At 43.2% G+C, this 13,396-nt stretch overlaps 1 protein-coding gene across 3 annotated transcripts in view; it reads right to left on the reverse strand.

Moving 5' to 3' along the window:
- Positions 1-2,945: 2,945 nt before the first annotated feature.
- SLC35F2 (solute carrier family 35 member F2) overlaps positions 2,946-13,396 on the reverse strand; it is a 68,983-nt gene continuing 58,532 nt past the window's right edge. For all 3 annotated transcript variants that reach the window (XM_016921921.4, XM_016921922.4, XM_054662660.2), the window contains exon 8: positions 2,946-4,754. In XM_016921921.4, coding sequence (XP_016777410.1) covers positions 4,569-4,754 — 186 coding nt within the window. In that variant the 3' untranslated portion in view covers positions 2,946-4,568. The remainder of the gene's footprint in view (positions 4,755-13,396) is intronic.

The raw sequence follows: 13,396 nt of genomic DNA on the forward strand, positions 1-13,396 counted from the left end.
CCTGGCTAACATGGTGAAAACCAAAAATACCAAAAAAAAAAAAAAAAGCTGGGCATGGTGGCTCACGCCTGAGGCTGAGGCACAAGAATTCCTTGAACCCAGGAGGCAGAGGTTGCAGTGAGCTGAGATCGTGCCACTGCACTCCAGCCTGGGTGACAGAGCCAGACTTCCCTCAACAAAACAAATCCAAGAGAAGTGAGTTAGGGGAGCTTCTGGATAGCTGAAGCCATGAAGGTTCCTGGAAAGTGGTGTGCCCAGGGAGAGCATGGAAGCCCCTCGCCCCTTCCCCCATGCTTTGCCCTACACATCTCTTCATCTGTATCCTTTAAAATACTTAGACATGATAAACATTCAATATCTGTTTAGTGAGGAGGAACACAAATCATATTAGTTGTAAGGGGTGACTTCAGGTTTCTCTAAGAACACTCAGACTCAAGTGAGTAACTCAATTATGTTAAAACATTAACCTTCACTTGTGGTGTATTTTCTAGTATAATACATACATCAAAAATTATTCTCTAAAAATGTTTAATTTTGTGTTTTGAATATATAAACAAAGTATATCTCTAAAAGTTAACAGAGAAGGCCGGGCATGGTGACTCACGCCTGTAATCCCAGCACTTTGGGAGGCCGAAGTGGGCAGATCACGAGGTCAAGAGTTTGAGACCAGCCTGACCAATATGGTGAAACCCCGTCTCTACTAAAAATACAAAACTTAGCCAGATGTGGTGGCGCATCCCTGTAGTCTCAGCTTCTTGGGAGCCTGAGACAGGAGAATCATTTGAACCCGGGAGGCAGAGGTTGCAGTGAGCCAAGATCAGGACACTGCATCCCAGGCTGGGCAACACAGCAAGACTATGTCTCTCAAAAAACAAACAAAAAAAAGTCAACACAGATAAGTTGAGATTTGGATGGTTTCCTAGGGTTCAAAAAATGCTATCTCCTTTTTCTTTTCGTCTCTCTCTTTTTTTTTTTTTTTTTTTTTGAGACAGGGTCTGTTGCCCAGGCTGGAGTGCAGTGGCATGATCTCGGCTCACTGGGGCTTGGACCTCCCAGGCTCAAGTGATCCTCCAGCTTCGGCCTCCGGAGCAGATGGGACTACAGGTGCATGCCACCACACCCAGCTAATTTTTGTGTTTTTTAGAGACAGGGTTTCGGCATGTTAACCCAGCTGGTCTCCAACTCGTAGCCTCAAGTAATCTGTCTGCCTCAGTTTCCCAAAGTGCTGAGAAACAGGACTAGCTGGATTTCCTAGGCTAAGAATTCCTAAGCCTAGCTGGGGAAGGTGACCTCACCCACCTTTAAACACAGGGCTAGTAACTCAGCTCACACCCAATCAGGTAGTAAAAAGGGCTCACTAAAATACAAATTAGGCTAAAAGTAGGCAGTAAAGAAATAGTCAAATCATATATCGCCTGAGAGCATGGGGAGGGGACAATGATCGGGATATAAACCCAGGCATTCGAACCGGATCGGGCAACCCACTTTGGGTCCCCTCCCATTGTATGGGAGCTCTGTTTTCACTCTATTAAATCTTGCAGCTACACACACTTCTTGTCCGTGTTTGTTACGGCTCCAGCCGAGCCGTCCACCACTGCTGTTTGCTGCCATTGCAGACCCACCATTGACTTCCACCCCTCCGGATCTGGCAGAGTGTCCACTGTGCTCCTGATCCAGCGAGGCGCCCATTGCTGCTCCTGATCAGGCTAAAGGCTCGCCATTGTTCCTGCATGACTAAGTGCCCAGGTTCATCCTAATCGAACTGAACACTAGTTGCTGGGTTCCACGGTTCTCTTCCGTTACCCACGGCTTCTAATAGAGCTTAACACTCACCACATGGCCCAAGGTTCCATTCCTTGGAATCCATTGAGGCCAAGAACCCCAGGTCAGAGAACAAAAGGCTTGCTGCCATCTTGGGTGTGGCCTGCCCCATCTTGGGAGCGGCCCGCCACCATCTTGGGAGCTCTAAGAACAAAGACCTGCACGTAACAGTGCTGGGATTACAGGCTTGAGCCAGTGCACCCGGCCTACTTCCTTTTTCTAAAGTCCATCCTGGTGTATATGTATCCTAAACACCCAAATATGTAACCAAAGACTTTGTGAATGACCCTGCTCACCAAACAGCAACCTTGCAGGATCAGCAACTGCAGTTCTGACTGCGGCTGTCGCTGGTGTAAATAAAATGAAACAATGAGCAAAATAGCACAAATTTAAAACTAAACCATCAGTGTGCTAATCAAACTGAAAGTCTTCCTAAAAGAGCCAAACATTTTAACATAACCTTTCCCACTCTCATAGTTGTTAATGTTAGGGAGCAAAAACCAAACATCAATTGAAAAGGCAGTTTTAATTGGTTGCAGAAAATGAAAGGTTACTTCACTCAAAAAAGTAAAAAAAACTCGTGGTAATTCAGAATTGGAAAATGTTTATTCCTGCAAATGATCGGTAAGCTTGCTCTGAATTCCCTTGAATCCCAGCATAGTCCCCAAATAGACAGGCTTGCCTCACCCCACAGAGGATATGACTCTGAAAAATTGAATATGAAGAAATACTGAATATGTCAAGTCATTCAAAATCCACAAGGAGGTCAGGCGTGGTGGCTCATGCCTGTAATCCCAGCACTTTGGGAGGCTGAGGTGCGTGGATCACTTGAGGTCAGTTCGAGACCAGCCTGGCCAACAAGGTGATACCCTGTCTACTAAAAATACAAAAATTAGCTGGGCATGGTGGTGCATACCTGTAGTCCAGGTAGGAGAATTGCTGAACCCAGGAGGCAGAGGTTGCAGTGAGCTGAGATGGCACCACTGCACTCCAGCCTGGGCGACAGGACAAGACTCAAACAAAAAAAAAGAAGAAAAAAAAATCCACAAGGGTTTTGAAGGACGGCTTTACTGGAAAAAAAATCCACAAGGGGAAATGGTTAATCAAAGAAACCACACAGTTGATGTATTTCCATGAATTCAAAGCCTTTTAATGATGTGAACACTTACTCCCCATTTCTTTTTTACATTGTTACAAAAAATTTACATACAGAGTTTTCTGAAAGTGGCATTTTGTTGGTTGTTATTATACTGATGATACATATTAACACTTTGTATTGAAGAAGTATCATAAAAATCACAGGGCATTACAAATTTTTGATAAGAAGAAGTAATAGTATTGTCTTTTAACAGCTGGAGGCTCCCAGGCATACTCTTTGGTGATAAATGATTAATTTTATATTTTCATTTTGATGAGAATCTTTTCTTGTTTTTACCAGTTATAAAAACAAAGCTTTTTCTTTGTTGTGATAATGTGCACTAAGGCTTAGTTTCTTGAGCTGATGCTAAATAAAATGAGATCAATAGGAATATTCCAGGAGATCGTGAGAAGTTTTTAGAAGGGATGGCATCTACATATACATGGAGCTCTGAAAACTGTTGGAGAGTATGACCTGGGACTGAAACTGTGGAGCACATAGCCAGTGTCACAGGCTCCGAGAGCAGAGAGAGTTTGCTCTGGGACCTGGAATGAATGATGGAGAAATGTTTTAAACAAACAAACAAACAGGCCAGGCACAGTGGTTCACATCTGTAATCCTAGCACTTTCGGAGGCCGAGGTGGGCAGATCGCTTTAGCTCAGGAATTTGAGATTAGCCTGGGCAACATGGCGAAACCCCATCTCTCTACAAAAACAAACAAAACAGGCCTGGCACGGTGGCTCAAGCCTGTAATCCCAGCACTTTGGGAGGTCGGGGCAGGCAGATCACTTGAGGTCAGGAGGTCAAGACCAGCCTGGGCAACATGGTGAAACCCCATGTCTACTAAAAATACAAAACTTAGCTGGGCGTGGGGCCACATGCTTTTATAATCCCAGCTACTAACACTTGAACCCAGGAGGCAGAGGTTACAGTGAGCTGAGCTTGCACCACTGCACTCTAGACTTTGCATCTCAAACAAACAAAAAAACAATTGTGGGAAGGTTCCTAGGTTTACTGCACTCCAGTTTAATGCTTGTATAGTACTCACACTTATATCTCAGGACTTTTCAAGGGCTGACCCACCCGTTTTCTGCCACATGCAGTTAGCCCCAAGGCCTCATCTGTACCCAAAGGCCTGTGGACAATAACTGCCTCAGCAAAAAAAAAAAAAAAAAAACTTGAAGCATCTGACAGAGGAAACGTACTCCAGAGCCACCGTGAGCTGCCCCTGTTCCTGACCACCAAGCCCAGCCTGGACAGCCTGCTTTCCCGCCCTGGCCTGAGGCTGGCTCAGTCCTGGATCTCTCCCCAGTCCTGCTTTCCCACTGGTGCCTCTAAGACCCCAGTGTGGAGTCTGCACCTCATCTCCTCAACACGAACAGATATTGGTCCTCAAACACAGAAACACACTCTTAGCTTGGTTTCTGCTCTATTTTGGTATTTCCACTTTTGAACTTTGTTCAGTGTTCCTTTCTAAAACCTAACCACTGGATCCAACACAGGGTTGTAGAGTGTCCATTCTGAGTCTGCTATTTCCCCAAGTGTCCCCTCAGCAGGCAGCAGGCTCTGCTTTATCCTGGTGGGGGATGGGTGCGCCATCTTTTCCAGCTACAAGACAGCAGAGTGGGTCTCCTGGAGGTTCTCCTCCAGCTTCAGCCCCAGGTTGTCAATCCCAATGCTGGTGACTGGAGGCACGCTGCTTTCAGCCGGCTCGGCCGTGCGAGTAGGGGTGGAGCAGTACAGGATAAACCCCACCATGATGACAGTGAAGGACAGGATGTAGAGTCCTGAAAACTAGAAGGGAAGAACAGGCAGTGAATTGTGCCCCGCACATACACATCTTTGCTGCTGGCTTTTGCCAACTGTGCTTTGAGGATTACCCTCTCATAATCCTTTTATTTTCTTTCTTTCTTTTTTTTTTTTTTTAAGACAGGGTCTCGCTCTGTGGCCCAGGCTGGAGTGCAGTGGCACAATCTCGGCTCACTGCAACCTCCACCTCCCAGGCTCCAGTGATCCTCCCGCCTCAACCTCCAGAGTAGCTGACACCACAGGCACTCACCACCACACCTGGCCAATTTTTGTGTTTTCTGTAGAGACGGGGTTTTTTGCATGTTGCCCAGGCTGGTCTCGAACACCTGAGCTCAAGCAATCCGCCCGCCTCAGGCTCCCAAAGTGCGGGGGATTACAGGCGTGAGCCGCCATGCCTGGCCTCATGATCTTTTTTCTGAAAGTTACCTAAGGAGATGCTAATGCACAAAACCTTCCCATGTATGCTGGTGAATGATAGGACTCTGCCAACAGCACCTGGCACATAAGCCACCTGGATCCTTGGATCTTTAGGAGAAATGGACCTTTGCTTTTCTCTGTCATAATCCAGCTACACCCCACTCTGCATATAGTCCCACTTAGTGGAGAAAATAAAAGGTCATCATGGATACCACAGAGAGCCCCATTCAGACCCTAGACACTGCTTACAATATTGGTATGAAGCAGAGGAACTTAAGACTGTGATGAAATGTGGAAGTACAGAAGTGGCATCTGCTCAACAGCCTCTCAATGTGTGCTATTCAATGAAATTCATTTTGCTAAAATTTAATACATTATCTTGTCTCTGTGGGCAAGTATTACATAGTAAAATTTATGGTGGACTGAGCAGATTCAGAATTGTAGAGCTAGAAAGAGCCTAAGATACTAGAAGAGTCCAAAGCCCAAAGAGGTGACTGGGTGTAAGGTCCGGTGAGGACAATCATAGGGAACAGAGCCCTGTGAGAGGCATCTCATACACTCTCTGTTCCCAGAAGGACCAAAAAGAGCAGGAGCCCATTCTGACAGAAATTTTAAAAGTATGGATGGAGTTTTTGGTGACCTTCCCCAGCTTTCCCCTTCCTAAGACTGAAAACCACCACCCAGAGCAAAATGCAATGAGGAAAGAACACTAATTCATTGGGTATATATATGGAAAAATGATATACCCCAAAAGTCTAAATAAATTCTATTAAGAATTTTGTATATTTCCTCTTGAGTTGAAAATCCATACAAAAGTTGAAGTATTAAAGAAATCAGTCTGTATTTTTTTCTTTTTTTTTTTTTTTAGACAGAGTTTTGCTCTGTCTCCCAGGCTGGAGTGCAATGGCGCAATCTTGGCTCACTGCTACCTCTGCCTCCCGGGTTCAAGCGATTCTTCTGCCTCAGCCTCCCAAGTAGCTGGGACTACAAGCATGCACCACCATGCCTCTAATTTTTGTATATTTGGTAGAGACGGGGTGGGGTTTCACCATGTTGGCCAGGCTGGTCTCGAACACCAGACCTTGTGATCCGCTCGCCTTGGCCTCCCAAAGTGCTGGGATTACAGGCGTGAGCTACCACGCCTGGCCATCAGTATGTATGTTTAGCAGCATGATAAAGCACAGAAAGAGAGTGGCTAAAGACTGACCAAGAATGGTGTACTAAAAATTAGAGAAACTATGTACTGTAATTAATGTGTAATCAAATACCCAGGGCCTTATTTTTCCTTTCAACTGGAAAAGCAAACTCAACTTATGATTAATCCTGCTAACCTGATTTTAAAATTAGGAATGGAGTAGCTAACATCATACTGAGTGGGGAAAATATAAAAGCCTTACTTTTAAGAACTGGAAAAAAACAAGGATGCCCACTTTCACCACTCCTATTCAACATAGTACTGGAAGTCCTAGCCAGAGCAATTAGGCAAGAAAAAGAAATAAGACGCATCCAAATTAGAAAAGAAGAAGTTAAATTATCCCTCTCTGTAGATGACATGATCTTATATCCAGAAAAATCTAAAGATGCCACAAAATAGCTCTTAGATCTGATCAATAAATTAGGTAAAGTTGTAGGATACAAAATCAACATATAAAAATCAGTAGCCTTTCTATACACTAATAATGAACTAGCTGAGATAGAAACCAAGAAGGCAATCCCATTTACAACAGCTACACAAAATAAAATAGGACTAAATTTAACCAAGGAGGTGAAAGACCTCTATAAGGAAAGCTACAAAACCCTGAAGAAAGAAATTGAAGATGACACAAATGGAAACACCCATGTTTACGGACTGGAAGAATTAATCTCATTAAAATGAGCATACTGCCCAAAGCAATCTATAAATTCAATGCAATCCCTATCAAAATATCAATGTTATTTTTCACATAAACAGAAAACACAATCCTAAAATTCATATGGAACCACAAAAGGGCCCAAATAGCCAAAGCAATGCTGGGCAACCAAAACAGCATGGTATTAGTATAAAATGAAAATGAACTCCTATCTCTCACCATATAAAAAAATCAACTCAAGGTGGGATTAAAGACTTAAACGTAAGACCCAAAACTATAAAGCTACTAGAAGAAAACACAGGGGAAACACTTTAGGACATTGGTCTAGACAAAGATTTTATGGCTAACATCTCAAAAGCACAGGTAACAAAAACAAAAATAGACAAATGGGACTATATTAAACTAAAAGGTTTCTGCACAGCAAAGAAGACAATCAACAGAGTGAAAAGATAACCTCCTGAATGGGAGAAAATATCTGCAAACTATTAATCCAACAAGGGACTAATAACCAGAGTATACAAGTAACTTAAATGACTAAAGAGTGAAAAACAAATAATCCTATTAAAAAGTGGGCGAAGGACATGAATAAACATTCACCAAAAGAAGACATAAATGGCCAACAGGTATATGAAAAAATGTTCAACATCACTAATCATCAGGAAAGTGCAAATCAAAGCCACAATAAGATATCATCTTACCTCAGTTAGAATGGCTATTATTAAAAAGTCAAAAAATAACATGCTGGCAAGGATGTATAGAAAAGGAACTCTTAGGCCAGGTGTGGTGGCCCACGCCTGTAATCCTAGCACTTTGGGAGGCTGAGGCGGGTGGATCACCTGAGGTCAAGAGTTCGAGACCAGCCTGGCCAAGATGGTGAAACCTTGTCTCTACTAAAAATACAAAAACTAGCTGGGTGTGGTGGTGGCACCTATCCAGCTACTCGGGAGGCTGAGGCAGGAGAATCACTTGAACCCAGGAGGCGGAGGTTGCAGTGAGCCGAGATCGTGCCACTGCACTCCAGCCTGGGCAACAGAGCAAAAACTCCATCTCAAGAAAAGAAAAAAAAAAGAAAATGAAAAGGGAACTCTTAAACACTGCTGGTGGGAATGTAAATTAGTATAGTAGAGCCACTATGGAAAACAGTACGGAGATTCTCAAAAAACTAAAAATAGAACTACTATACAATCCAGCAATCCCACTACTGGGTATTTATCCAAAGGAAAAGAAATCAGTATATCAAAGGGAGATACCTGCACTCATCTGTTTATTGCAGCACTATTCACAATAGCAAAGATATGGAATCAACCTAACTGTCCGTCAGTGGACAAATGAATAATGAAAATATGATATATAAACACAATGGGATACTATTCAGCCACAAAAAAATCCTATTTGCAGCAACATGGATGGAACTAGAGGTCATTATGTTAAATGAAATAAGCTAGGACACAGAAAGACAAATAGTGCATGTTTCACTCATATGTGGGAGCTTAAAAAGTCAATCTTGTGGAGGTAGAGCATAGAATGACAGATATCAGAGGCTGTGGAGGATGTGTGGATTGGGGGTGGGAGATAAAGAGAGGTTAGGTTTTTGTAGTGGTGGTTGTTTTGAGACAGGGTCTGGCTCTGTCACCCAGGCTGGAGTGCAGTAGCTCAATTTCAGCTCACTGCAACCTGTGCCTCCCAGGCTCAAGCAATCCTCCCACCTCAGCCTCCCAATTAGCTGGGACTACAGGTGTGCACCAACGTACCCGTATAATTTTTGTATTTTTTTTTTTTGTAGAGACAGGGTTGTGCCATGTTGCCCAGGCTGGTCTCGAACTCTTGAGCTCAAGCAATCTGTGTGTCTTGGCCTCCCAAAGTGGTGGGATTACAGGTGTGAGCCACCATGCCCAGCCTAAGGGACGTTGTTTAATGGGTACAAACATTTAGTTAGATAGAAGGAATAAGTTCTAATGTTTGACAGCAGAGTAGGTTGACTACAGTTGAAATGATAAATACTCGAGGTGATGGACGTCTCAAATACTCTGACTTGTACAGAGTCTATGCATGTAACAAAATGTCTTATGTATCCCATAAATATGTATAAATATTTGTATCAATAAAAAATTAAGAATGGGGCATTCTATTTTATTCACACCAATAAATAGTTTTAAATTAGCTTAAGTTTCATATTATGCCCAATAAAAAGTTCAAATAAGGAGATGACAGCGAAAAACAGTAAGAAAACAGAATGGGCTAGGGAAGGAGGGAAAAGGAAGAGAAAGAAGATGAGAAGGAAGGAGGGGGTGGAAGGAGTGAGACAGAGAGAGAAGAAAAAGAAAGCAAGCTAGCTTGGCACAGTGGTAGGCACCTGCAGTCCCAGCTGCTCAGGAGGCTAAGGTGGGAGGATCACTTGAGCCCAGGAGTTTGAGGCCAGCCTGGGCAACATAGGGCAACCCTATCGCTAAAAAGAAAATTAAAAATTAAAAAAAAGCAAGATACACTCCCAAAGGTAAAAGAAAAAACTAAGTAATTTTTTGAAATGAGTATTAAGTAGATTGCTGGTCACATCCAGCTGTGGGCTCCTTGGGTCACCAACAGCTTTAATGTGCTAACTTTTTATAGATGCTCAATTATTTCTTAACGTTAAACCTTAAGAATTCCTTAAGGAATGTAATAGCCACAGCCCTCCCCAAGACAGGAAAATGCTTCCTGGATTAAATGATAATGCAAAACCAATAATAATGTCAAGCTAAGCAGACAACTATAATTTCCTACCACTGACTTTCAGTCTTGGATCTAATACATAGCACAGGGCCCAACACATAGCTGGTGTTTAATAAATGTTTGTTGAAAAAAATTGATTCAGAGAATATTAGGGGAAGTTAGAGCTGTTTAGAGTACTCTAAACTTTTAAAGTTGGTATTTTTTATTTTTTTTTTGTTATTTTTATTTATTTATTTTTTGAGACAGAGTCTTGCTCTATCACCCAGGCTGGAGTGCAGTGGTGCAGTGGTGCAGTCTCAGCTCAGTGCAACCTCTACCTCCTGGGCTCAAGCAATTCTTGTGCCTCGGCCTCCCAAGTAACTGGGATTACAGGTGCCCGCCATCATGCCCAGCTAGTTTTTGTATTTTTAATAGAGATGGGGTTTCACCATGTTGGCCAGGCTCATCTCAAACTCCTGAACTAAAGTGACCCACCCACCTCAGTCTCCCAAAGTGCTGGGATTACAGGTGTGAGCCACTTGCGCCCAGCCTTAAGTTGGTATTTTGAAAGGTAATCTTGCTGTCCCATAAAATGTTTACTGTTACCTGTGAAAACACCTATATAACTTGTTCAAAACCTGTTATATTTGGTTTGGTGGCTTTTAAATGTTCAGAAGAAAAACTATCATGTCTCTCTTAAGAAGGCAGGTGATTAAATGGAATCACTTTTATTAGGATGGAGAGACTAATAAAGAGATTAAGTCTCCTGAATTAGAGGCGCTTACTTCTTTGTCTTGTAAAATTCTTTGTGTCTGGATCTATACAGGAAGTTTCTTGCGATTACTTTATTCAGCAAATATTCACTCAAGATCAATTTCAGGAGAGGCAGAGTGCTTAAGGGACACGGATGAGCGTAAAAAATTCTGAGCCTCTTTTTCAACTGTCTGCTTCAAAAAATTAGAGCCAAAGTTATTTTAGACACAGTTTTTAAAACTGGTAGTGTATCAAGCTTACAATCTGCCTTTAAAAACTACTTCTTGGCCAGGCTCAGTGGCTCATGCCCTGTGGTCCCAGCACTTTGGGAGGCAGAGGCAAGCGGATCACCTGAGGTCAGGAGTTCGAGACCAGCCTGGCCAGCATGGTGAAACCCCGTCTCTACTAAAAATACACAAATTAGCCGGGTTTGGTGGCAGGTGCCTGTAATCCCAGCTACTCAGGAGGCTGAAGCACAAGAATCGCTTGAACCCAGAATGCAGGGGTTGCAGTGAGCTGAGATCACACCACTGCACTCCAGCCTGGGTGACACAGCGAGACTCTGTCGCAAACAAAACAAACTACTTCTAAAGTGCTAGGTGTCTTCATTATGTTCTGAGTTTTTTCTACCTCTGTAATTTATTCTGAAGATTTCAGAAGACCTGCTCTTTGCTCTGTAAGTCTTGAAACAACATTTGACCAAAAATAGGAAAAATCTGATCTAAGAATGTACTATTAGACATTCAGGGACAAAGGAACACAAAATAACTGGAAAGGAATTTATCAACTGCATGCTCCGATTCTGAGAATAGTAGTTTAAAGTTATGTGGCCAAAAAATGACATAAGAAAGGGATTTTTCATTTTAAAGCTGAAAGCAGTTGAAGTTATAGCCAGCCACCAACTGGCCTGCAACTGCTATATAGAAACACCAGCACCCCTAGTGGTGACCAGATGAAATGCAGCCACGGCATCACAGAAAAACTTAAGGCTGACATTGTAGTCTATGACAATTTGGCTCTCAGAAAAAAATCTGCACCCATCAGGATGACTTCTCTGATTCACTTTGACTTTATTTATTTATTTTACTTTTTTGTTTGTTTGTTTGTTTAGACGGAGTCTCGCCCTGTCACCCAGGCTGGAGTGCAATGGCATGATCTCGGCTCACTGCAACCTCCACCTCCCGGGTTCAAGTAATTCTCCTGCTGGGACTACAGATGCGCGCCACCACTCCGAGCTAATTTTTGTACTTGTAGAGACGGGGTTTCACCATGTTGGCCAGGATGGTCTCGATCTCTTGACCTCATGATCTGCCCGCCTTGGCCTCCCAAAGTGCAGGCGTGAGCCCCTGTGCCCAGCACACTTTGGCTTTTTTGTTTTGTTTTGTTTTGTTTTTGAGACAGAGTCTTGCTCTGTTGCCCAGGCTGGAGTGCAGTGGCATGATCTCGGCTTATTGCAAGCTCTGCCTCCCAGGTTCACGCCATTCTCCTGCCTCAGCCTCCTGAGCAGCTGGGATTACAGGCGTATGCCACCACGCCCAGCTAATTTTTTGTATTTTTAGTAGAGACAGGGTTTCACGGTGTTAGCCAGGATGGTCTCGATCTCCTGACCTCGTGATCCGCCCGCCTCGGCCTCCCAAGGTCCTGGGATTACAGGTATGAGCCACTGCACCCGGCCTGGCTTTTTTTAAATGATGTTACCAGTAAGCTATAAATACTCCTTCAGTCTTAGTTCAGGAATACCTTAACCAGCAAGTCTGCAAAGATAACAGCTGGTTCCTTCACATGTAACCTTGCAAACCAAAAGGTTTACATTCCTTAAGCAGAAATTTCTGAGAATCCACTGAGCTTAATGTATCAGTAATTCAGCTAAGTGTTGTGAGTTCATGGCCGACTTCTGGGAATAGCATAAATAAGGATTTGTCTGGATACAAAATTTTACAAGGATGAAGAAATATAGTTGATAACCTCTACTGAAACTAAAATTATCAGGTAACAGCCGGCATCCTAACTATCTGCTCAAATGACTGTCAGGAAAATAGGAAGCAGGTCAACAATCCTTTACTGAAGGCACACTGAGAAAAGACAGGTCTCGCTCTGTCAGCCAGGCTGGAGTGCAGTGGTGTGATCAGATCATGGCTCACTGCAGCCTCGACCTCCCTGGCCCCAAGTGATCCTCCCATTTCAGTCTCTCTCTGGAGTGGCTGGGACTACAGGTGCACATTACCATATCTGGCTCATTATTTTTGTATTTTTTTGTAGAGATGGGGTTTTATCAGGTTGTCCAGGCTGAAAAGAGGTATTTCTAAAGCAGGGGTTCTCAAAGTATAATCCAAAATCCTTGAGGGGACCTAAAACCCTGGGGAGGAATCTCTACAGTAAAAGCTATTATTGCTTTTTTTTTTTTTTTTTTTTTTTGAGACGGACTTGCTCGTTACCCAGGCCGAAATGCAATGGCGCAATCTTGGCTGACTACAACCTCTGCCTCTCAGGTTCATGCGATTCTCCTGCCTCAGCTTCCCGAGTAGCTGGGATTACAGGCATGTGCCACCACGCCCTGCTAATTTTTGTATTTTTAGTGGAGAGGGGGTTTCCCCATGTTGGCCATGGCTGGTCTCGAACCCTTGACTTCAGGTGATCCACCCTCCTCAGCTTCCCAAAGTGCTGGGATTACAAGCGTAAGCCGTTGCACCTGGCCCTCGAAACTATCATTACTATAATACTAAAATGCTATTTGCCCATTTCGCTTTCATCGTCTTGCAAGTGCACAACAAAATGTTCTAGAAGCTACATGATACGTGATATCACAAGGCAGAAGGAAGAAGCAGATGTGAGAATCCAGGTGTTTTTTTCTAGTAAGCCACAGAGTAAAGAGATTTTTTAAATATAAATCAATGAAATTCTTCTCACTATTTTTTTATT

The sequence above is a fragment of the Pan troglodytes genome, chromosome 9, assembly GCF_028858775.2.
Source record: "Pan troglodytes isolate AG18354 chromosome 9, NHGRI_mPanTro3-v2.0_pri, whole genome shotgun sequence".
NCBI lineage: Eukaryota > Metazoa > Chordata > Mammalia > Primates > Hominidae > Pan > Pan troglodytes.